Source organism: Myiozetetes cayanensis, unplaced genomic scaffold, assembly GCF_022539395.1.
Source record: "Myiozetetes cayanensis isolate MyiCay16 unplaced genomic scaffold, myiCay2020 scf3, whole genome shotgun sequence".
NCBI classification, from domain to species: Eukaryota; Metazoa; Chordata; class Aves; order Passeriformes; family Tyrannidae; genus Myiozetetes; species Myiozetetes cayanensis.
The window spans coordinates 47,044,679-47,070,760 of record NW_026087521.1 but is presented as its reverse complement, the minus strand read 5'-3'; the positions used below and the strand labels follow the sequence as shown (position 1 = coordinate 47,070,760).

General features: G+C 35.5%; 1 protein-coding gene across 4 annotated transcripts in view; it reads left to right on the top strand.

The window, feature by feature from the left end:
- Positions 1 to 26,082, top strand: part of ANKS1B (ankyrin repeat and sterile alpha motif domain containing 1B) — a 420,494-nt gene that overhangs the window by 120,907 nt on the left and 273,505 nt on the right. For all 4 annotated transcript variants that reach the window (XM_050323424.1, XM_050323422.1, XM_050323423.1 and 1 more), the window contains exon 10: positions 2,383 to 2,548. In XM_050323424.1, the coding sequence (XP_050179381.1) occupies positions 2,383 to 2,548 (166 nt within the window). The remainder of the gene's footprint in view (positions 1 to 2,382; positions 2,549 to 26,082) is intronic.

Here is a 26,082-nt window from a genome sequence, read left to right as displayed (position 1 = left end):
AATCCCCTAAGATAAAGTGGGTTTTTCCCCATGAGGTAACTGCTAAGACCCCAAATTTGTTAACCCGGGCTTTCCCCTTGTGTCATCCCCAAAAATCCCCTATTTGTAATAAATTGTAATAATGCCAGCCCCCTGTTGAATATGTAAACCCTAGACCCTTTAAAAATGAACTTGTAAGTCCAATAAACCGTTCCAGTTTCTTGCCTCCCCTGGGATCGTCTTAGTTTCATTGACCTCCGCAGACATGCAAAACGAAGTCAGCACCTCTTGATTACAAAATGTGAGACCCTTGAAGTGTTTCAGGATGAGAAACACTACTACTTGCTTATCTTGGTCCCGTGCTGGTTCCACTGTTCTCTAGGTCAGCACTGTTGGCTGCCTTTACAGAGAGAACATTGGGTGACATAAAGTATGATCCAATTTATCTTCCAATGTTTTGTATATAATTTTAAAAGGTTTTTTTAATGTAGCCAAATTCAGCAGCTGAGAAGAGTTTCACTTTGGTGACAATTTTAAGACTGCAGTGTTTCTTCATGTGCTTCTCTAGGCAGATTTACTATTATTAAGGTTTTGGCATTCTGACTGAAATGCAAGTTTCTAGAAGAGTACAAGGATTAAATTGAAATCTGCTCTTCTAGTCATGTCTTTGGTAAATAATTTTTTACCTCTATTTTTTTAGAGCAAACTTAAGTGGACAGTGTAGGAATTCCTTTTTATTTCAAGGTAGGAAGGACTCCTTTTGTCCTGCCATTGCACTTCAGCTGCTTTGATGCCTCCAAATAATTATCTTTCAATTTAAGGAATGAAATGGCTTAAGTTAAAAAAAGTTATATTTGGAGCTGTAGGAAGGCCGCTTACAAACTTTTATACTTCCTTGTTATGTCTTTAAAGTCTGCTAGCTAAAATTAGTTACTATTAGTTTATATCTGTAGGATTATTAATGCAAAGAGCTCATACTCTGACTAGATATAAACCAGGAAGGGTAAAAGAGGTAGAGACACAGTCACGTTCCTCTTTTAGACATGTTTTTTGAATGCTGACCAGCAATCTTGTATTGTTTGATAGTGCATACTGGTTATTTTTAATTACAAATGATTGATAGTATTCTGTTTATTTTATTATGTATGATTTTTCCCCTGTTCACTGTTTCCAGTATTGATTTTAGAATTCTGTAGTAGTGGTGGTTTAGCTTAAAATTCAAATCTGTCTCAACTGAAGTCATCAAGTAGAATTTTGAAGTGAAGCTCCTGTTGCTGCCATCTCAACCCTATCCTTCAAGAGGCCTTGAATTATTACCAGACTATGAATTCTCATATAAAGATCAGATGACCAGAAAAAAAAAAAAAGCCTAAAAAATTCAGTTTTGGAATGATCTGCTAATGGTATAAATCATCTACCTAAAAAGTCACCATTAACTACAGCCATAGTTTACTTAGGTAATATAAATTCTTGGTGAGGAAATTGTTCTTTCACATTTTTTCCTAGTCATCACATTCTTTCATCATTTTCTGAGTAGGGCTATGAGAGTATATAACTGTCAGGGTGCTTTCTTGCCATTTGTTTTTTATTATATCATATTTATGTCTGATGTTTGACTTTCCAAGGCCTCCATATATCCAGTGTATGAAAGAAGTAGAAACATGTCTTTGCCCAAGCAATTGCTTTCTACTGGGATTAAAAAGAAATTAATCACAAATCAAGAAACTTTGATGAAGCTGTATATTATCTTCTTATTCACATTCTAAGGCAGAGACATTCTACTGGATTGGACAGTTTACTGTAACAGCAAAACATCGAATTCCTTTTTTCCCCTCCCTCAACATTTGCTAATTTTCTATATATATCACTGTTAAGGGACCTTTCATCATTATTTTGCTCAAATGTAGAGCAGTATTTCGTCTTCCTTCACAAACTGGGATTCTGCTATCCTAATGGAGAAAGCATATTTTTAGTTTTCTTATATGTAATATAAACATACTGCAAAACCATCCCTGAAGAGAAAGTAATTGCAGTGGTTAATGTACTTGTCGTTCTCATGAGATATAATTTAAAAAAAAAAAGGAGACATCCCCTGAATTAGAACCTAACAAAGCAGGTATGGCAAGACCAGTTATACATCTTTCACTAAATACCAAGTTTAATGAATAAAGTTTTTCTGTAAACTAAACAAGCATTATATTACACAGAAATTTAAAGAAACAAGAAATGTTGTCTTCTAGAATTCAAGTAATTCTTCCAGTCTGTTACAATTTGGATTTCAACAGAAGGTGGTATTTAATTTGCTGAATTTTAAACCCTACTAGCTAGAGTTATTGACCCTGGTTCTTTTCCTGTGTCATCTGAGAAATATCTTTCTTACCTGCTTAAATTTTTGCATTTCAGGAATCTTATTCAAAGAAGAGAGGTTATGCATTGGAAGCAATATCCTCTGTGCCTCTGGATGCAGTTCCTTCAGAAAATGACAGCAGTCACTGTGATTCGATAGACATAGCAGTGACCAAAAAGCCTTGTTCCCTAGAGATAGCAAGAGTTCCTTCCTCAAGACCAGGTAAATCATCAAAAAGTCCTTTATATAATCGGTATAAGTGTAATGTTCTAGAAGGTATAGATTTATATTTTTAAGCATAAAGTACTCTGTTTACTTACCACAACATGATTATTGTCTTCCCTTAGCTACTATAAGAGCTTAACATCAGAATAAAGATTAATAGCAAACATTTGTATAAGGGAAAACAAAGCAGAGGTTTAAATACTTTCTGGATAGGAAGGTTGCAAAAAGCTGAATTAGAAATAGTTTCTTTAAGCTCAGCCTTTTGCAGGAATCTATTTACCAAGCTGTTGTTTTTCCAATGAAGTGCTTAGCAACATTGTACAACTAGTTCAAAATTTAAAGTACTTTGCATTTTCATGTTTCATAAAGGAAGATCTGCTCCATTTTTGAAAATTAGTGACTGAGAATTGAGAAAAATATTAAATGGCAGTTTGAGAGACTGTTGTTCCTATTATATATAGGTTTGAACAGCAACGAGTTAAAACAGTTTAAAAGCAATAGAATTATGCTAAGTCAGATGCATAATATTATCTGTAAGGAGACTGTTTATGTTCTCCAAAATTATATGATCTCTTCCGTCACCCTTGTTTGAACTCTTGATTAGTCACCACCTGGTACAGGATTTTCAGAATGTAGTCATTTTGCTGTAAGTAATTGGACTGAGAGTCTGCTTTGACAAATGACAGTTCTCAGCAGCAGAGACCTATTTGAAACAGGCAATTGACTTTTCGACCTGTGCTGTCTTGATTATGAGTCATGATTTGGGTAATATACAAGAATACAACCAAATGACAGATGATTGTTGACTAACATCATGTCTGTGTAAGGAGGAGCACCTTCTTGATTTCACAGCTGAACTAGTATTGGAAGAGTGCCAGAGCTGTATTGGGCATAGTATGTAGGGGCAGATATGAAGATAGAGCTTTGGAGTCTGCAGGGTAAGATGGAGTGGATCATAATTCCCACCTCTCCACTAAATTTGGGCTAAGAAAGGCTTGAAGGAATCTGCATTATGAACAGCAATCTAAGAAGCGGCACAAAATAGGATAGGAACTTTATAACATATTGAACAGAATGGACCAGAATCTGACTGCAACATCAGCATGGCTACTTGTGTCACTGAAGGCTTACTTTATTGGGGTTTTTTGGCTGTGATAATCTGAAAAATTATCAGTCTGTGCAGGACAATATTGTGGGTTGTTGTTCAGTAAAGGAAGAAAATGCCAAATTATCTTTCTTTTTTTTTTTTTCCCCAAACTTCTACTTGATTAATCACAATAAACATACATATTGCACTGGAAAGACTGCCATACCCCTACCCAATAAATTGGTAGGGGGAGTTTATTATCTACCTCCTTAGTAATGGGGCTCAACAACAAAATTTTGCATTGTAACTAGTATTTTAAAAAAGATAGAGTTTTCACTAGTTAAAATACTAGGCTTTGTAAGTGTGCTGTCTACTGGTCACAAGCATTTTTCTTAGGCATAGTAAGTCCATTAAGATCAGTCTGAAACACAGATCCTAAAAAAAGGACATTTTTAGGTCTTAATCTGGAAATACGTCTTGTGTAAGGTTAAATATAGTGTGTGTCAGAGGCCCAGAGTATAACCACAGAAGCTGTAGGACAGTCGTGAGGGCGCCCAAAATATTTATAAGAACTAACAAGACCAACGAGTTGACGATACAAATGTCCTGTAATTCCTTCTGTTTTAGTTTTCCATATACTACTGTGATATTTTCCTTGGCATTTTATTGAGAAGAACATTTGGCTGTGTAGATAAGCATATTTTAAAATGTGATTTTCTTTTAAGCTATCAATGTTAAAGTTATCTAACTGGCCTGGCTTGCAAACCATAACTGGAATCATGTTGGTGCTTATCTTGTACTACAAATGGCCCAAATTAGTAAATCATGTCACCCTCAGTTATAAGGTATTTAGCACTATGTGTAATCGTATGTGAATGTCACCCTGCCACTTAAGGTCATATAAATTTGTGGCATGAATAAGTTATATATCATGATAGAGATTATTTATTTAAAAGAAATATCTGATTTGCGTGCTTTTTTTCTCTGAATTTCCCTGTTTTTGTGTCACTGAGACATGCCGACTTTGGGAATACTGTTTCAAATTTCTGTACTATGTCATAACGTAGAGTTCTTTATAGAGCATGAAGTAGCACTTTGAACATAAAATTGCATCTGTCAGTCTCCTTTCCCTAGGTGGTAGGACAGTGTGATCAACTCTCACCATTGTTTGGGGCATTACTACCTCTTTGCAGTAGAAGTGAGACTGATTGCACTCAGCAATTAAAAATTTTCTTTTCCTGTACTGAGAGGAAAGGTCATTCTCGCTGGCCTTCAAAGCTGTAGAGCTGCATGTTGCTGCTATTATCTGCGCTGCCAGTAAACTTGTAACAGGTTGGGAATAGTCACCTTGCCAGTTGTCATTCTCTGATCTACTGGGGAGAAAACCCAGACTGCTCTGTAGTTCTCTGGAATTTTGTTGTTGAACTGGTAGGGAATCACAGAGAATTCCATGTACCAAGTGGTAAATATTTGTTAGATATCAGGGAGAAAAACTGAATAGAAAGCAAGTAAAAGTAGTTGTAAAGTTTGTTGCTTCTACTTCTGAAATGCTATGTTATGTGAGCTTTATGTTTGTTTGTAAGAAATTAGGTTTATATAGGAAGAGAAACAGTTACATTATTTTTCTATGCTGGCAGTTAAAGCAAGTGCTTCCAATTAGGACAAATTTAAGAGTAAAAAAGACTGAAGGTATGACTGAGTTCAAGTTAAACTGTTCTTTTTTCCTGTGATTGATAGGGCAGTTTGGCAGAGTGTGTTGATATCTCTTGACATTTCTACCTTTAAACTAATAGCTAAGATGTGATAGGAATATTCTTGAAATAATGCAGTCTTTGAGATAATTTTTTCTCCCAAGTAAAATATACATTTTGCTTTAAAATTTTGTAGATCGGTGTCATAAAATGAATTTTGCAAAGTAATTGATTCATGAATCAGTCTTACTAATTCTTCTGTTGGGCTGTTCCAGGACAGTATGCTTATTTCTTAAACTGGACATTTCTGCTGCTCAGTTTAATTTTCACACTGCCCTTCTATTTAAAAAAGAAGTCACACGACATATTTGACCTTGAAAAATAGTCATAAAATTTTATTAGTTTGTAAGGCATGCATTAGTATTGCCCTTTTGCTTTTAGGGATGTAATGAAATTTTGTGAACTATAGCAGCAAATCATCTTGGAAAAGGTGTAAGCTTTTAATAAATGGCCAAAGCTCAAACCTTTGGATAATTCTAATGCTAAAGTAGGCATTATTAAGTATCTTCATGAAGTTAGTGTGGTTTTGATCAGTTATCTAGAGTCCAGAATACTGGTAACAGCAGCTTAGGTGCAGCACCATGCTGCATTTGGGCCTCTGCTGTTGGAGATCCTTACAGACCTGACTTGAACCCTTGGTAGCTTGGACATTTTGTAGCATAGTCCGTCCTTGCACCTCATAATGTCATATACTTTATTTAGGAAAAATATTGAATGATGTCTGAGCTACATTACAGAATAAATATTAACTGTTTTTTTGTTTTTTTTTACTGGAATTAATTGCGTATCCATACTCAGTAGAGAGAATATATTTACCTTTATAATTTCTACTGCAGAAACTTCCTATAAGTGAGACCAGGTGGTAGTCTACCTTTTTTGCTAAATTTTTAATAATAGTGAGTGATGGCCAGTACTAATTAAAATATTTTTTAAGTCTCATTGAGTATCATTAGGAATTAGAAAGGACTATTAAAACTCTGTTTCTCATAGATATCTTGTGGAAAAAAAAACCCACAACAACCTTCTTTGGGAAATTTTATCTGTTCATGCAGATTAACAAAGGTTTTAATAAAGCATCTCAATAACAAGATATGTAAACTGCATGAAAATCATGCTTGAATAAGAGAATCCTAGTTCAAGGACCTATTTTTTTCGGTTATGTTACTTCACTGTGGCAGCAGGTTGGGGAGACCTTAATGAGCCATATTCAACTCTGGAAACAGCTGAGCTGTAGCAATGCAAAACTCAGTGTGGGCTGCAAAATTCAACTGAGAAATAAGGTAAATGCTGTGGGGCTTCGCTTATGCTGAGCTCTCAGCCACTGCATAGTCAGCAACTCCCAAGTCAGCAATTTTAAAGATAGCTCTCATATAATTACTCTACCCAGTTATATGTAAGATATGGCTTCTGTCAGGGATAAAAATTGTCTTTAGATATGTGATGTTGCCACTGGCCTGTAGCAGGCAAACATGAGGTGAGGAGTTGAAATATAAAGGAAGAGATAGTAACTATTATATGGTCCTTCACCCAGCTAAGTGTACTTTAGAGCAGTCTTGCTGTTGTCAGTCATGATGTTTCTGTTATTTAAAAATTTACTTGATTTGTGCTTAAATGTCAGTAACTTTTAAGGAAGATCATACATTTAATAAATCTGTGATTAACTATATCTTCTTCTTATAACCTCATAATCAGGGCAGGGAAATTTACAAAAAATGATTGTCACTGAATCATTACAACATATCAAACTGTCCCCAAGTTGACCAGTCTATTGCAATATTAGATTGGCAATCAGCTTGGCATCACTCTCCTGTCATTATGGTGAAAATGAACCTGAAACTTTGTAGCCAGTGTGTCAGATCACCTTTGCTTGCATTCTTGTGTCTACTTGTGTAACACAGTGTTAGGAATCTCATACGTATATCTAGGAGGCAATTCTCGAGAAACCTGAACTGGAAAAAAAGAGCCTAATTTTTATCAAAATTAAAATTTAAATATGTCTTTTACCTGGTTTCCAAAATCGTCAAATACTTGGCTTGGTAAATAAAGTTCTGTTTCTCAGATCATCAGTTTCTGTTTGCCTTCAGTAGTCCTCAATATTTGGACACTTCAGTTCTTCAGACTGATACTAAGATTGCAAATACATATTTTCTAACTTGATGATTTTATACCTTCAGTTTTGTGCAGTTATTTTCTAGTTATAAGCAAAGCAGTGCAAAATGGCCACAAGAAGGAACCATCACACTTCTAGATATAAAAAATTGCCTGGATGAATGGAAATTCAAGAGGCTAGCCTTAGTCATCCATGCTTCATCACTTTGAAACTCTAATTGATCTGAAGGGTTACACACTAACCTTTCTGAAGACCACTCACATAAATTGCTTCTAACAGAAGGACGGATAATAGATCTGTATTTCATTTAAGTATGCTTTTTAAACCAGAGATTGCAGGATATAGTGCACTTAAACACATGACCCACAGTAAAACTCCCCAGGATTGAATATATTCAGTGATCAAGAAAAATCTTCTTAGTTGTGTAGAGAGAAAAACACATTAGTGGAGAGAGTCTCTTATTAGAGTAACTGCAATTCAGTTGGTCTAGAACCAGCTGCAAATAGCTAGTCTCTGAAAATCAACCTAATCTGATTCATGCAACTCATTGTGCATGAAAGCTTTTGATATTGTGGTGCATATTCCAAAACCAGTACTACCTACTATCAGTGCTGAATCTTCTAAGTACTGAGTCTCAGACCTGATGTGTTAAGGAGCAGCATGGTCCAGGTGCCCCTTCAGGGATGGAGAGGTAGGAGTGAAGGTCACTACCATGGATGACAGGGCAGAGGCCTCACTAGGCAGAGCCCTGTCTCACCACCCATGATCAGGGCAGACCTAGGGATCATGGTGAACTTCAGCCAAGAGCTGATCATCAAGCAAGTTTGTGCTGAGGAGGGTAGGTCTAAATTCAAGCTAGAAAGTCAATATGCAGGTCTGTGCACAGAGCACAGGCATAAGAACAAGACGAGCACTTCTTCAGCATAGCTCTGGCAGGAGCTAAAGGCCTCAGACTGAACTGAAATGGTGTATGCAGAAAAGGGGACGTGAATGAAGAACCTTAGAAAGCTGGGCCATTAAAGGTAGGGCCTTTAAAGTTTACTAGTGCCTCAGGACCTGACATGACATCACAGCTTCAATCCTACCAGAGTCCAAGAAGCATTTGGAAAATGCTCTGAGGCACATAGTGTGATTCTTGGGGCTGTCCTGTGCAGGGCCAGGAGTTGGACTTTGATGATCCTTGAGGGTCCCTTCCAAGAAATTACTGTCTGAATATTCTGTAATGATATATGAATGATAATCAAAATCCCTTATTTTTCTGTCTATTACTCAAGCGGACAGCATCTCCAAAGACTGTAGTTCATCTCTATGTTGAGTGAGAAGTGGAAAGCCACTCAGAGCTTGTCAGTACAGAACACAAAGCATCAGTGTTTACTGTAATGTGAGACGTGCATTGGTTTGGTGAAATAGATCACTGGTTAAAGAGGCTTGTGTTTCCATAACAACCTAATAGCTGAACACTTTCTTAGGCATCAGGTGGTTCCTCTAAGTAATTTTTTGCCTTAGAGAAATGCTGCCATCGTTAACTGAAGTTTTGCAGTCTTAGGTTGTTTTACACTATGTAGTCCCCCTTTACGTTTAGCACAAAAAGCATCACAGGCCATGAAAAGAATGAGTAAGAGTCTCACAGTGCCATGACACGATGACAATACTCCCTGTAAAGAGGGAAGAATTCTAGCTTTTGTGTAGTTCCTCTAATAAACTCTCAAGATTCATCTTAAAAATAGTTGGGGTTTTGTGCCTGTTACTCTGTATAGAAGTCTGTATTAGAACCACTGATTTCTGTGCTAGTGATTAAGAACCTGAGTGTATTCATGGCCAACTGCAGTCAAGACAGAGTTGCCCTAATAGTCTGTTGTTGGCTAGACTGGAGCTCTCCAGTAACTCTTCAAGAGGCAAATTTGGGCATCCTGTGATTGGTTTATTCTGAAAATCTCTTATTACCTTTATGCATATCTATATGTCTGTACTGCCTAGTCTTTGTGGGTAGAGAACTCCAAATGGTGGTGAAGAGTTGCACGGAGGTATTCCAAAGGTGTGTTCTCTGTATCACAATGTGTTCAGACTATTTTTTCTTATTTCTGTGTGTATGCATCCATTTAAGGTAGTGGCTTCTATAGAAGTCTGGATTATATTATCTATATACAATGCCCTAATTACCTTCCCTTTTTCTGTTTAAGCAGAGGAGAGTGAGATTATAAACTTTATAAGAAGAACTGAAAAACTGATACCTTTTTTCAATAAAATGTTATATTTAGTCCAGCTGAAAATATTTTTTTTTTTAATTTGGAGTTTATTTACCTGCTTTTTAGTGAAATTTGCCTTAAGGTGAAAATTAAAAATTATCAACCAGCTTTTCAGCTGTATTTTTAACCATAAAATTTACTTATTAATAGTGAAATCTAGTGCCCATTCTTAGTTATAAGACCTGTACCTACTTTTCTCTGCTATTCTTTTTCTTCCATTAACCCATGTTTGAGCCATATGGAGCTATGATACAGAATTTCTCAACTTACTTGTTTTAACAGGTTAATTTATGAGGTTGTAAGGATCACATTTGGAGCTTCAAGATACAAATCTTTGCCAGAACACTGTATTGGAAACCAAACTAACCTTCTCCTGACTTTCAGTGATGACATATTTTGTAATTTTCATTCCTACTGCCACAGTATAGAGTGTATGCTTCTTCTCAGAAACTCTTTTGTCTAATGCACTAAGAGATGTTTACATTTCAGATTTTTAAATTTCATGTGACATTTTAATAAAGATTAAGAGAGTGCTGATGGAAGAATAAAATACACAATTGCTTTTCTATCTTGCATTTTGCTGCGGAGAGTATTTGCTGATATAGTTGTTCCTATAGGAGAAATTATAAAAGTATGATTTATTTTCTGGTTTTGAGTGTTTTCTGGTGTTTTATAGTTCTGTTTATTTTCTCAAAGTAAAAATCCCCTAAAATGTGGTAAGCTTGGAAGATTTGTTTAATCATAATGACATTTTCATACCTATTTTTTGTATTTCTTATAATATTATCGTAGTTCTGGAAAACAATTAGGATGCTTTCTATTGACTTTTTTTAATACTCTGTCTCCTAGAGGGGCACAGTTCACCTGTGGTCCTCTGTTAATTACTATTTTGTTGACAAGTGTTACTAACCTACTGATCTTGTTGAGTAGGTATTCAACTGATTTGAGTCTCAGACACTGACATATATTCCTATTGTCACTGACATTAGGACATGTTTTACCATTGATTTTAACTGTATACATAATCTTCCAGAAGAAGAGTCTTTATTAGAATTAGGAATTAGTCAATTAAGTGAGATCAGGAAAAATGTTTTGTACTATAAGATGAAAAGTGAGGTACTGTATGTGAGAATAATTCCCTTTTCTTCTAATTTTGTCTGAAATCAGTAGATACCTCTTAAAGGATCTTATTACATTGTTATAGCTGGAACTGGCTGTAGATGGGTAAGTGAGGTATGCAACTCAGATTTCTGCCCAGTTAGCTACCTCCCTAAACTCACGTTGTGACAGCATGTTAAAGCTGTGACCCACTCTAACTGTATGTGGGTAGGTAGGTTTCAGCAGGTGAGTGAGACAACCTGAAAATTCTTTCTGCAGTGAAGTTTGTGCATAGGTTGTTCAGGTAAGGCAGGTTTCTGGTATTATCCAAGAAACAGGTCCGGTGATCCGTATAGACCTTATGTAGACAGGTCCTGTTCCATATTCTTGATGTACTGAGCTTGCTCTCAGTAGATACACCAACAGTGCACTATCTAATGTTTAAGAAAAAAACCACATATCCATGCTTTATTGTTTTGATTTCCTGTACAATGTTGGAATTAATTGGCTTTCTTGGTAGAAATTACAAAGGGAGAGAAAAAAAATTCTGTTTTGCGAAATAAGCACCATTTTCATTAGGGTGTGAGTCCAGTTATGAATGTATTAACAGAACAAATGAATAAATGAGAGAAGATGAATGATAGAAAATTTCAACAGCAGCTTGTCCACTGTCTTCTTCCCCTCTAAGCAGTCCTGTGCAGCGTGAGATAAAGCCATAGGTTCCCCTAACACAGTTGTTCCCTTAATTATTGTATTTAACAGAGCAATTTAGTATTTGAAAAAACTTGTGTTATCATAAAATTCTTGTATTAATAACTAGAAAATTGAAATCCTCCAATTTTGTCATCACTTGAGTGGCGAAGCACTCTGTTAAAAAATTTTTCCTTATTATGCTGGGAGTAAAAGAAGTTCTGCCTTTTTTTTTGTTTCACTTCTTGCCTTTTGAAAAGATCAGAATTTATCCAGCAAAGCTAAAATAAAACGTCGTTGTCACAAACTGAGAAGCAGACAGTGAGAGCATTCAGTGATTGATGTTACTAATATACTTCCTTGGCTGATACTTCGTCTTTTAACTGGCAGTTTTCAGAATCCCAACAAGGATCATTAAAATAAATTAGATTTATGCAGACTTTCTGACCCTTCTCCTACCTGTAGTGGTATTTGTAGGATAAAGAGGGGTAAAATCGTTACCTTTTTTTTTGTTTGGATAGTACATACTTGTCATGAACGTATATCTGGAACCATACAATATTAATTTTTTTAAATTACCTCTGTTGCAGACATAGACCACTTGAATAAGGTTTATTAACCCAAATGTAATAAATAACGCAGATGTATTATAAAAGGTTAACTACTAAGTTACAGTTTTTCTGAAGTAATGCTTATTTGCATGAAGTATGTCCCTACCATTTATTATTAATGGTTATCCATATCAGCTATTCCATTATTCCTGATCTCAGGCTGAAAGCCTAGAATGACAAAGGTTCCTCCATTAGCTTCCTTTTAGTCTTCTCAAATCTTATCAGTATTCCAAGTGCTATTAAGAAACAGCACCATTTGTTGAGATAACTTCTGCTAGGTCTTTTTAAATTCTTGGATACAAATTAGATGGATCTGTTGATTAAAAATGTCTAGTTTTAGTAACTCATTTAACATTCCCTTTGGATATTTTCAAATGAGTATAGTTTCATGTGAGTTTCTGTTTGATATTTAGGGAAAATATTTCACATCTCTTGGTTTATAATATTATTTCTCCTGCCACATTTCTAGAGTGATATGCTATAATTTCATTTGTTGTGTTGTCCATTTCCCCCAATTCTTTATGTCCTTGCTGCAGTGGAGGTCATGTGGAGAAACAGCATTATAATCATAAAGACTTCTTCAGAATGCATATGCACAGGAGGCTGAATTGAGGTTGCACGAGCCACATCAATTCATACATATCGCAGCTCTAATGTACTTTCCCTTAGAACATTATCATTCCTCTAAAAGGTTTTTAGTATATAATTAAGATAATTGCTTCCCATCATATGCTACCCTGCATAACATCTCTGATAATATTCTGAACAATGAAATGTTATTCTTAAAAATATTCTGTCATTTTTGAAGTTAAAACACACGGGGATGACTGATGCCATGTGACCAGTTCATTATAAAAAGGCATGCAGGTCTCTCCGCCCATCCACTATGGCCCAGTAAATATGTTTATGTTGTTAAAATAGTTTAATTTTCCAAAGGACTATCCTATATTTTCTTTGCAAACTGAAAGAAAAAGGCTATGGCTTGACATATGTTAAACATTTTCCAATGTTTCATTGCTTTTTATTATGATTCATTAAAATAGATTTGAAAAAAATCAGCTCTCACAGGAGTTTGGGGCAATTTTTGCAAATGAGTGCTCATCAAAGTGTATGCATTCTGACCAATGCTCAGTTTTATCCATCTTGGTGTGATTACTGTCTAGAATGATCTCACTATACACTTAACTACATGCTGTCAGACAAAACCCCTTTTTCAAACTCAGACAATAATTCAAATAATTATTTTCAGGTATTTTGCATTTTAAAGCTCACATGCAAATATTATTTAGCAGAATTCGAATTTTTCTTTGTTAAATAATTATTACTGGCAGCATCTTTGCAAGTACTTTTGAGTTATATATATATATAGATCACATAGAACATATTCCATTCTGGTAAGTAATCCTACACCTCAGAATGCTGCTGAGATTGTTTGATGATTGAGCAGATGTAAGTGATAGTGCCTTTTATAAGAGGCAATAATTTAATAGGTGTATGAGGAATAATACTTCTATAAAACTCATCGAAGTGCTAATATTAGCAGTAATAGTAAAACGTTATCTAAAAATAATTTGTTTACAGTTTACACGCATCTGGTATATTTTAGAGGAGTATAAGCTTGAAATGGATATAGCACTGTATCGAGATTTTCTATGGGTATTTAGCTAATATTGTGTGTCTCCTGATGCACCTGTACATTTTCTAGAAACCTTAAATTGATATTTCTACAAAGCTTTTAATTTTGAATCTTAATCCATATTAGAAGTTGGGAGAAACCAGTTGTGTTGACTTCATACTTTTTATTCTGTTATATTCAAGACTTTGCTCACTGTGCTATTTTGCATTAAGATGAAACTGAAATTTGAGAGACCCAGTGCTCAAGAGTCAGTGCTTTACTTTAGTTTTGTCTATAATGCAGTAAAGTTCAAGTACTATGGAAAAAGCTAAACTGGTTTTCAGAAGCACTGGAAATGCAATACAGATACGTCCTGAATCACAGAAAGAACTCAGCTGTCTTTTGTGGAAGATTAATTTCTCCACTCTGTTTGATCTCTCAATTTCAGATGCTTCTCAGCTCTGAATGATTAATTGGTAGACACTGAAATATACATATCTTAGGGTCATCTAGACATTGTCAGCTGTTGTTGAAAGTTATGACATTAAAAATGTTTCTCATGTCTCCTGCTCCACGTGTAGTTTTTCAGGCTTTTTTGATACTTTGTATTAAAGGTTGCAAGTTTATTAGTATGGTTTATTAGGGAGTATTTCATGACTTGCTGTAGATGTAGTCTACACGTCTTGTAGCACAGTTTTTACTATGTGATTGCCTTTGATGTATGTATTAGAGTTGATGAGTTAGGCAATCCATTCTTTTTATATGTCCCATATAAGGGCATTTATCTGGGATGTGGAAGATCAAGCTGGGAACCCTCAGTACCGGGCTGTATGAGCAACTGTATCTGTATCACAGGGCATGGGAATTCTATTCAGTGGTAGGTACATGCCAGACCAAGAAATATGAACTCAATCCCTGCGCTGTTCTGTTAGAATGATGTTGAGTTTCAGCAGGACCCATGAACTTTGTGGGAGAATCAGCGTTGTGGGACACCTACCCTGCAGTGTTTTTTCTCCCTAGTCTTTCCTGCAAATACACACCAGGACTTCCATCCTGCTCAGAGAAGTATTTCTGATGAAAACATCCTGAGATTTTTCCCAAGAATATGAGTTTGGATTAATGGGTTTTTATGTGGTGAAAATCATTTATCAAAAGATTCACCATGGTTTGGTGGCACTGCTCACAGGCAGATATTGAGGCCTTTGCATCAGAGCTCTGCCGGCTACTCCTCCCTGCTCTCCATCATTTCTTCTCTTTAAGAATCACCTGCTGCCCCACAGTTACTGTACTTTTTCAAATACTGTAGTGAAGAGTTGATGGCTTTATATGAATGGAATTGGTAACCTTGCTCTCTTTTCTACAGTTCCAGTAGCCCTAGCACAACAATAATGCTTCCCTTTACTCACCATCAAACAAGCTAGAAAAGATCTTCTGGTTCTTCTGACTGATAGTTTTTAGGAGAATATTTTTTGTGACTAACTGTGTCGAAATTGGGATATAATTTTAGCTTACATCATACAGTCAACTAAATATCCACGCTAATAATTTTATTTCGGTGTTGACGTGAATCAGATCTGAAATACTGTCTTTTATTATGAAAAAAAAATCCCATTTCTAGTGTCATTACTTCTCCAGTAAGTAACAACGTAAATGTGGTAGTTTTGTGATAAAAATTAAGTGTTTGTATTTAATATTTTAATGCCTTTAACTGTGTTCCATTGGGAACTCACTTTTTAATGAGAATGATATGTTTTATGCAGGTTTTTTTAATAAACTTTTAACTTTAGTACATTTGGAAAGCAGAAATCTTGGCATATTTTGCTAAATTTTGTTAAAATCAAAATATTTTTAATAATATTAAGCAACTGCTAAAATAAAATGATTTTGTACATAATGAACAGATTTATTTGTTTTATTCAGTGTCAGAAATGATTAAAAAATAGAAAAACATTGATTCCTAGTGAAGGTAATCAGTGTTGCATTTTGTAAAAAAATAAAAAAAAATTCCCTCCTGTTCTATTTTAAGTTAAATAAAAAACACTTAATTACTTAAATTTTCTCTACTTCCGTCTCCCGTTCTGCATCTGCTAGTCCTGATGGCAGTATGTAGCTTGCTGCCAAAAAGTTTTCTTCTGTTACTTTACAGGGATTTGATTTTTGTTCTTCTTATACCATTTTCTTTTTGTGCTACCTCAAAAGAAAATTAGAGGTATGCAAGAGATGTAGGATTTCAGTACATATCAAAATGAGGTGGGAATTGGCTTGTTCTGCCAATCCACAAATGTATTGATGCAGCATATCTTTAATAGGAGTTAATAATAGAATAATCTGCTACTGCAGTGGGATATCAGACAAGTCTTTTCCTTTTTTTACTGATACGCCTTCAAATACTGCAGGTTTAGAAGAACCCATATTAAAGAATATTTTAACAGTCAGTTGCTTTCTTGTTTTCAGAAACCAGGAAAAGTCTTGAGAAGGACCACTTCAAATTTCTGTGCTCCAGAGCAGGGTGTATTCTTTCTGTAATACAGTATATCATTGTATGTAGCAGTAACTGTTCTGGCTGATGATATTAAATATTATTCTGTTAGTAAGAATATGCTTTCTGGTATAGCTCCAGCTGTTCACTCCGTGTCCTTTCTCTTCCAGAAATCATTCCCTCCATGCTGGAAGATACATAAATAGTGCAGCACAATTAAACCCATTTTCTTACCAGTAATACAGGGTTTGAAATGAAATTTTTTTTCAAATTGGATTTCCATTATTTTTACATCTGTTTATGTCTTACGTTATGCTGAAAAGTTATCAGAACTTTATGTGAATATTGTGTAAGTAAAATTTGAAAAAAACTCTCTTTTCTGATCAATTAGTTAAAATTCTATCAGACTTTTTCTCATCTAACCTGCAATAACTTCAACAAGGATTTGCTATTAATCAATATAATGAAAGTGTTAAATGGCCTTGTCAAGTCATTGCAATAAAAGCAATGCATTTTAAAGATTACTTGTCCAACTGCTAGATATCAATCTAATAAACACAATGTGGAATGAATTTATGATGCATATTCTACTGAAATAATGGCGTTTGCACTAGGAAGTTGTTAGTGGCTAGGACTTCTGGCAGTAAGAGTGACAGGATTAGTGTGAATCCTGCATTTTGTTTTAGTTAAATTCTTACCTGTATTCCAGTGGAATTTAATTGTAATTCTTTGGTGTAGTTTAAGAACTTGATGTTAAGAAAACTTGTAAACCCCCCATATTTCCACTGAATTATAATCCCTCTTTGTTTCTGTCCCACTGTGCTGTTATACCCCTTGTCTTAATATACTGATTTGGCTCTATATCAAACCAATGGGCCAAAGCTGCATGGTCTAGAAATTGAGATTTATTACTTTGCTATCAATAGCAAATAAAAATAGTATGCCACTTCAATATATGCAAAGTTTTGTGCTATCTTAATCATTCCTTTATGTAATTAACTGCAGCTCTCAAAAATTCCATGGGTCTATCCAAACTCTATATCTGTGGTGACTGTAAGAAATGTAATAGGTTGTATTAGTGGTAACACTTAATGGGAAGAATTTTAAGAAATCTGCAAAGCTAGCTTGTGGATCTTAGAGAAACTAAAACCAATAAGAAGAGAAAACTGTGACAGTAGCAAAATTAAATGTGCTGAAGTGTCGAGAAGATTCTAAACACTCAGAGCGAAGTTATGTAAATCCTACTTTGTCAGTCAGAAGGTAAGCTTAATAATGTCTAAATATATAAAACTGTTATAACATATAATTTCATCTAAATTGCAGAAGATAGAAAATAAATGAATGCAGTAATATTAGTATAAAGGGTAGAATTTGAGTTATTTTTCAGAAGAAAATACTATGTATAAATAAAATATATGAAATATGGCCAAATTGTTGTAATATGGCATATTATAAAAAAGATGATTTGGAAATTTAAAAATACAAAGTTTGAGGCGTTTTTTAAGTTATTAGAAACTCTAATGCTGTAGTGCCACAGTGTAGATCAGCTGTTAATGGTTGGAAACTGCATTAAGATATTCCAAAATTATCCACAGTATTTCCTTTATCTTTCTCGAGTCATTTGGGCATTATCAGAGCAAGATATAGGACTAGTTAGCTGGTCCACTCTGGTACAGATGTTTCAGTAGTGCTTTCAAATTGAACAGCAAAGACTTTAAAGATTCCCTGAGTTTTGACTGCATGTTAGTGTTGTACACTAGCAAACTAAACATCATTTCTGTCTCTCAGGTTTAAAATTTTTTGTTTAGCTCTTTGTCTTCAGTGTTCTGATAAAGACCTTTATTAATTGATTGATACTTCAGAATAACTGAAGCTCATGAAAATATACTTTTTCTATGGATTGCTTTTTACTGCAGTTTTAGATAGATAAATATTGGAAGGTTTATCTTCAGGCCTGCTTAAATTATTTATTAACTGAGCTTGATCCCTGGGGTGTATGGCTACCACCGATATTATTTAAATTATTTGAGTGCATTTATTCTCACCACCTTTTGTGATTTATATTCTGAAATAATTTGAGAACATAGCCTAATTCATTAATCATCTATTGCATTTGTAATAGTGGAATGCTTTTGCTGCACAGCAGAGTTTGGTTACTTTATTTGGATTATAGGGGAAGCATTGTGATATATTAAGGCATGCGTATGATCACATGCAGTGGTCTCTCACTGATAAGTCAAATTTAAAAATAAACACAGACATGCCCAATATGTACCATTCTTTTTTTGGGTGATTTTTTTCTTGTTGTTTAACAAGGCTACTAGGCAATCCAGTTTTTAGTGAATGGCTTAAATAAACAAAAATATTTGGCACCTGTAGCTGTACCCTATGCTTATCCAGAAATATGTCCAGAAATATGATGCCTACATGCTGATCGAGACAAGTGTAGAAATCTATGAAATATCTGTCATAGGCAAGTGTAATAATTTCATTACAAACCTTTTAAATTTGGAAAAACCGACAAAAAACCATTACACACAGAAAAGAAAAAGGTAGATGGCAACTGTGTAGCATTGTTTTTGAATGCTCAATTAGCCATCAACAGCTTGCAGAGCCAGTCTCAGAAGGTTACTCAGGAAATGGTGGAAATCACCCATCATCTCTCATTAGTACTTAATGAGAGATGTTTTTCCAGACAGTTGCCTGGTATTACAAGGATTATGCAAGCTTGAAGCAGTTCCAAAGTCTATTTGTGCAGGTGGGTGATTAGAGGAAATAAAAAGTTGATAATAGTCATACCTAACTCTCTTGGATGATGCAGAAACAACTAAGCAGACACCCTGCTGCCACTGGAATGCACTTCACTGGTAATTAATTCCAAATACAATCCTGAAATAGCTGCCACATCGAAGATTGGACCAGGTATAGCTTTGAGTGCTTTCAACAAGACAGTTGCAGATATATATTTACAGTCGTACTCAGAACAATGGTTGTTCAGGTTTAAGTGTGTGGGAACCAAGCAAATTCAAAAGAGTAAATTCGAACAGTTGAGTCCAACTGTTCTCTCTCTGCATCCAGTGTAGCTACCTACTGATTCTGTTATTCAGTATTCCATCTGTTCTTTTGAAATGTCTCTTGTAATGTTTGTTCCTTGAAATCCTAAAATACATGATTGTCCTTACCTATAGTTCCTAGATTTATGCCATGTTGAATAGTCATGTAGGAGAGAAGATTGACTGTGCGGGTTTCGTCAACTTAAAACAATTTTAAAGCTGAATCCTATGCTATGGAAAATTGCCTAGTCCCTCAATTGAGGCTGCTGTGTAACATGAACATTTTTGTTATCTGCCTGATGAGATAGGAGATTTTCTAATATTTTCCAGGATTTCTGTATAATCTGCTTAATTTAATGTATACAATTGCTGTGAATCTTTGCAGTGGGTCCACCACTTACAGGAGATACCGGTTTTTTTCGCACATGCTATCCAAGAAGTCTTATACATGGCATCTCTATATCGAGTCAGGGTGATTCCTACTGTTTTGTGACCTTCTCTGTTCAGTTTCGGGTCTTTTTTAGTTCCTTTCTACTTGTTGGCTTGGGCTTCTGCCTGGTAAATTTGCTGTTGCTGGAATTCAGCAGCCAAGATTGACCCACGATGAAAGAATTGAGCCCAAGTAGTGCTGTCCTAATACAAACAGACATACTGTTCTAAGTCTTTTACTGAAATCTGTCCATGGGCATGTTTTAGAGTAATGGGGTGGTTCTCCTTGCTCTGCCTTAGAAAGGACTGTATTTTAATGAGCCCTCTGTAAGCTTCAGGGTTCAAATTCTTTTTATCGTAGAGGATCCGATTTTCATGATTTTTTTATGTGGGCCTATCTCTCTCTCTCACTTTTAAATCAAGCACAGCAAGAGCAGGAAAGATTTCCTGAGGCATAATCAGGGCAAGTTTCTTGGTCTGCTCGGCATGAGGATATCAGCATATTCCTGATAAAACTTCCATATATTTGATTTTCACAGGAATCAGAAAATACTGTTTTATCACTCCAGTGTGATTAGAAGTGTTCATTCATTCATTCCAGTTATGGAGCTTTTAAAAGGACTTGATGATCATTCCCCCTTTATTGAAAAGCACTAAAATCTGCTCCTAATGGTACCACACATTAATGCGGACCTACATTAATGTATTAATTTCTTAACGAGTCAGTGAAACTAACCATTCTGGTGGCTCTGTCCACTGAAAGGAGACATATGTAAATTCAGTCACTGGTAACTGATCCTCTAGAAATAGTACTATTTCCATATTATCTCCTTTTCTAAGTCTCCAAGATTTCTTTTCTGATTATGATTGATTTCTGTCCACAACAGAAGATTAGCATTGCCGGATTCTTTTCAGAGCTGTTTGCCTTCATGTAATACATTTGATGTTAAGAGGATGTAAAATATGTACAGACAATGGCATTCCAACATTTTTTTCTAAAGACAGATCCGAAGTCATAGAAACTGTCTGTCTTGATACCACACTGAAAAGCATTTTGAGCCCCAACACCACCAAGATATTTGGACCTTTATTCATATTTTTTTGCTTTATCCTGTTGCTGAGGTGTCCAAAACAGATGCAAGATTCGGACCTACCTTCAAGTAGTTTGAAACATTGCATGAAATATTCTACACTGAGCAGAGCCTGAGGAAGTAAGTTATTTGCTAGTAATAGGGTGCCTTTGGAGTTTTTGCCGATTTATGTGTGCATGTGTATCTATATATATTTATGTATATGTATGTACCTACACGTTAATTTTCCACCCTTGTCTTTTATCCTTCAGAGATTTGCAGTGTACAAATCTGTTTCGGCCCTGAGGTTTTATTATAATACTCTACAAGGTCATAATGATTAGGCTTTGTGCTTTAAGTGTTTTGTTCATGACTAATATCATATTTTCAGATGTTTTAGAATTTAGTATATATATTTAAACACAGCCTTCGATGTGTAGTATATAATCTGGTTCTAGGTTATTACTGGTCTGTACCTCTAAAGTTAAATACACGTTTCTTCTGCTTTTATAGCAAATTGTAAATCTGAGCATATAGTATTTAAGTGACTCCACAAATAACTGAAATATGGAAATAAAATAGGCGGAGTATATATTTCCATTTTGGCTCAGAGCACTGGATGTGAATATGAAATAAATTATCGTCCATAGTTACTATTCATTGCTTCAGTCACAGGCTGGTTTTGGAGCACATAAACCAGACTCCTTTGGATCTGAAGTTCCATTTCAGGTGGTCCTTCTGGAAGCTGTTATGGTCATGTATGGTGGGGGTGTTTGGTAGAATAAGTAAGAATGCTGTGTAGTGCTAAAAGTTAAAAACCACATGTATTCTAAATGGAATGTCATGCAGATGAACTGCTTTTGGTCTGCTGATCCACTTCCATTACACTAAATTGTAGAAATAACTGATGTAATAGCTAATACAGACATAACTGTAGATTTTGATAAGGATCCTAGCATGTTTCTGTAATGAAAGTAGGAAAATAGATTAACTGTGTTCCATTTGAAAGATTTATTTCTGAGGTGAAATCTAATTATAAATGTATTTCTGGAATATGGGCTGCCTCTGGCTTTTGCTTCCTGAGATGTGGTAAGAAGTGTTCTGGTTGGTATACTTGGTAGTTAATATTCTAATAACTGCCTGATAGTTAATATTGTGGCATTGAATACATGCAGTGCCTTTTCCCTGAGTACATTGTGAGAAAAAGTATCTGTTAAAAAAGTTGCAGTGAGTAGTTTGTCCTCACAGAACGTGGAGAGTGGGATGAAAAGGGTGATGAAACACTTGTTGAACTGTGGTGTGATGGTCTGTTAGTATCCATAAAGGCATTTTTCTCTATGCAGTTCCATGTGAAAGAAGACGTGAAACTGACTGCTGATGGCACACAGCACAGTAAAAGGCAAAATTCCCAGTGCATGATTTTTTAAATAATTTCAGTTAAATAGTTAAGATTTTTATGACATCTTAGGATATAGCCCTCAAATAACATCTTAGTTTGCTCTTGCAATATACTAAAACATTCACTTTTATTTTGCTTTCTCCAGATTCAAATCTGAGTGATCCTTAAAAGTGCAACACAGTCACCATATCCATGAATCAGAGCTCCTTGAAATTTGCTCTTTTATTGAAATCCTGTTATCCTGTACACTTCAGAAAAAAATTACCATAATTATTTTACCATGATGGTTAAAAAACCCCAGTATCATTAGATAGACATATATAACATATTACATAATTTGTTTTCATTTTATTCAGAAATTGTTTTTGTACTGAAAAACTGCATTGTGAATGAATCACTGAGTACATATAATGTCAGTGATAGTAGACCCATCTTCTATTCCTATGAAAGGATTGGTTATGATGTTAATTCTTATATAATATTTTTTCTGTGAGACATGAGGTTAGTGTGCTCTCAGAGCTAAACATTTTTATGACCAAGATAACTATGCTTACATTAATTAGGCTTCAATAATATTGAACTGGATAATAGATAACACTATTCTCAAAAAGCATCTCTCTTTTTTGCAATTGTATTCTATATAAAGGTTGGGGGAAAATAGATTTTCTGAGGAGTTTTCTTGCTGCTTCCTTCCTCTTTTAACATTATCATAAAAAGATGCTGTGAAAAAAAAATATTTCACATATGAAGTGACGTTTGAATTTGTAAATTAAAAAATAATTATGTTAATTACTTCTTATTCAATGTTACCCAATTTCTATGTACCGTTTTCCTGTAAGAATATATAAAACAACTGTTGGTAAAATATTGGAATAACTGGAATAGGCCAGTGTTGTGGTTTAAGCCCAGCTGGAAATTAAACACCACAAAGACATTTGCTCAGCCACTCTCTCCTCCTCCCAATCCAGTGGAATGGGGAAGAGAATCAAAGTAAAACTTGTAGGTTGAGATAAGAACAGTTTAATAATAGAAAATAAAGTAAAAATACAGTTATAATGAGAAATGATAATGATGATACTAATGAGTGAGAAAACGAATTATGCCCAATACAGTTGCTCACCATGGCCTGACCGATGCCAGAGCCCCCTTCCCGAACCCAGATCGACCCCAGTGCTGAGGGGTAACTCCCCCCAGTTTCTATACCTGGCATGATGTTCTTGGTCTAGAATATCCCTTTGGTCAGTTCAGGTCACCTGTCCTGGCTATGCTCCCTCCCTTTTGCATACCTCCTCACTAGCAAACATGAGACAAGAAAAAAGATCCTGGTTTTAGGATAGATGTGACAGACATGACATAGAGAAAATGCAAAACATCAGTGTGTTATCAACACCACTGTCCTTCCAAATCCAAACCACAGCACTCTAATAGCTACTGACTGAGAAGAAATTAACTCTATCCTAGCTGAAACCAGGACAGCCAGTAAAAACCTGATCTGGGTTGCTGGATTTGGTGGCATTGATTTAATATGATTGCGTTTTAGTGAGGCTGAAGTCAAGCCACAGGTTTATGTGTTGCTGTAATTTAAATAATGCTAGAGTTGCTTGACAGTAAAAGGTTGTTAACTGGTGGTAGGAACAACCAGACCTTCAGCTTCTAAACAAGTTGTGTGAAGCATTAGTGTGACCACTGCTGTGAATAATGTAGTATATTATCCTTGTTCTATTCTGTTTTCTTTACCTTGAAACAAAGGAAATGGAGAACGACAAGTCCTCTGTAACCATTTTTAATAATCAGAATAAGCTCCAATTACATAAACCTTGTGACAATTTCTCACGTATGATGGAGGCAGGAAGGAATATTGTTAGAGCATGCTGCAGTTCATTAATTTTTAGCCGCTAGATGATCCCTGGAGCCTGGTGTTACCTAACTTAGACAGAAACATCTTCTATTCCAACTTGAGCCAGGAACTAGAAGAGAATGACAGCCATGAATACTTCCCTGTTGGCTCCTTCTGTAACACCTATCAGAAACTCAGCAGGAGAGCTAATCTTTCCTGGGTAAATTTGGTAGTTTTTCAAGTTCCTAAGTTTTTTCCCATGAAATGTTCCCCTGAAACTTGCAGTATTGCCATTATTGTTACCAAAAAGCTTGCTTTAGTTTTGTCACCAGAGAAAGAGAAAATTAAAATATATATTTTAATTTAAAAAGAAAATATATTCAAATATATTTTTAATGAAACTATGAGTACAGTATACATAAACAGAAAAGTCCTCCAAATTGGTTGCAGGAACTAATTTGATGGTGATGTTCGCTAATGGTGATGGAGACCCAGGTAGTAAATCATTACTGGTTGCCGAATGAGAAGATCCTACTGTGAAAATAAACTGCTGTCCACAGTAAAGAAGTTGTTTACAAGAAACCGTTACATGTCAGACGCTTATCCTGTTGAGAAATGAGGGAAGCCATGAAGTACTGAGCAGTTGGATTTTTTTTCTGGGTTGTTTATTTCAAAGAAAAATATTTGGCTTCTTTTTGCAAAGTTTTATTTTTAGACTCTAAAACATGATCCTTTTTTTTTTTGTATTGCCACTTAATTTTGCTTGGAAGGAAAGACTGTTAACTACTCTTTTCTGAGATTGTTGCATATTGTGTATGTTGCTGAATTGGTTATGATTGTCCTCACACGCTACAGCTGGAGAATTTCTTCTCAACTCTGTCTAGTGGAGCATATAACAGCCCTTCCTCCCCTCATGAATGACTTCCAGTAAGTTTCCCTTCCAAGAACATCATTCCCAGTCAGTTTGATGCCACTTGTGTGGGACTGTATTTAGGGGCAAAACCTCCTCTTCAGTGAGCTGCCATTGATCAGTGTCAATAAGAAGTCTTTCTTATGCAAAGAAAAAACACTTGACCCCTCTGTTACCCTCTTCTGCATATTTAAAGTGTGGTTAAACTGAGATGAGGTAATTATCGAATAAACTGGTGGGCAGAAAACTGTATTTGTTACCAACAGCACCGGTCTGTATTTTTCTCTGTCCTTTAAGTGATCCATCTTTGAGATACTTCTGCATCTACAAGACTCCCTGATTTCACTTGCAAGGCTTTCATGTGCTAAATAACTAAAGGACAGCTGTGCTAAACACAACCACCCAGGGAAATAGTGACAAAAAGGACCAGGGACTGCTGAAGTAGTTTGTGGAAGAGTTTGTGCTCTTTATAGATTTAGCTGTTTGTCAGAGACAATAATTCTGTTTGTTTCTCACACCAGTGAGTACATAAGTGCAGTAAGTGCACTTAGCTAGACTCATGTGGAGCATTTCTCACTCTAGAATGTACTTCTTAACCTTCCAGGTGGTGCCTGTATTCCCACATTTCTTGACAGCGGTATCGTCCTTTTGACCAAGCACACTGCAGGGCTCTCTTAAAGGAACTCCCTGATTCCTCAGTCAGGAGGTTCATGGATGATTATCTATTGATGAGTCTGTCCACAGAGTGAAAGAAGATGCTATTTCATATTCTGGAGCAAAAGAGGCTGAGACTTTCAGCTCAGCTAAGGTGGTACTAACCCTCATATCTAGCCTTCATCCTCACTATGAGATTTTCAGAGTATGGCAAGGCTTTCATGGGGTCTCTTCTTGTCAAATCCCTGTCCCTCCTTTGATGAACTGAGCTTTCAAATCACAGTATACTCATTTATATGGTGCACATGAACAGGTTTAAAGTTAGAGACCAGGTCAGACAGGAAAGCATAAGAGGGACTTAAGGCTTTCTGAAATGCTATCAAAAATCTTCCACATCAGGTATGTTATTGTGAGGATTCACAGTAAGTTCATTTCTAAGGCTGTGTAAAAATTCTTTTGATTCATTGTATTAACACATACTTATTAATTTCT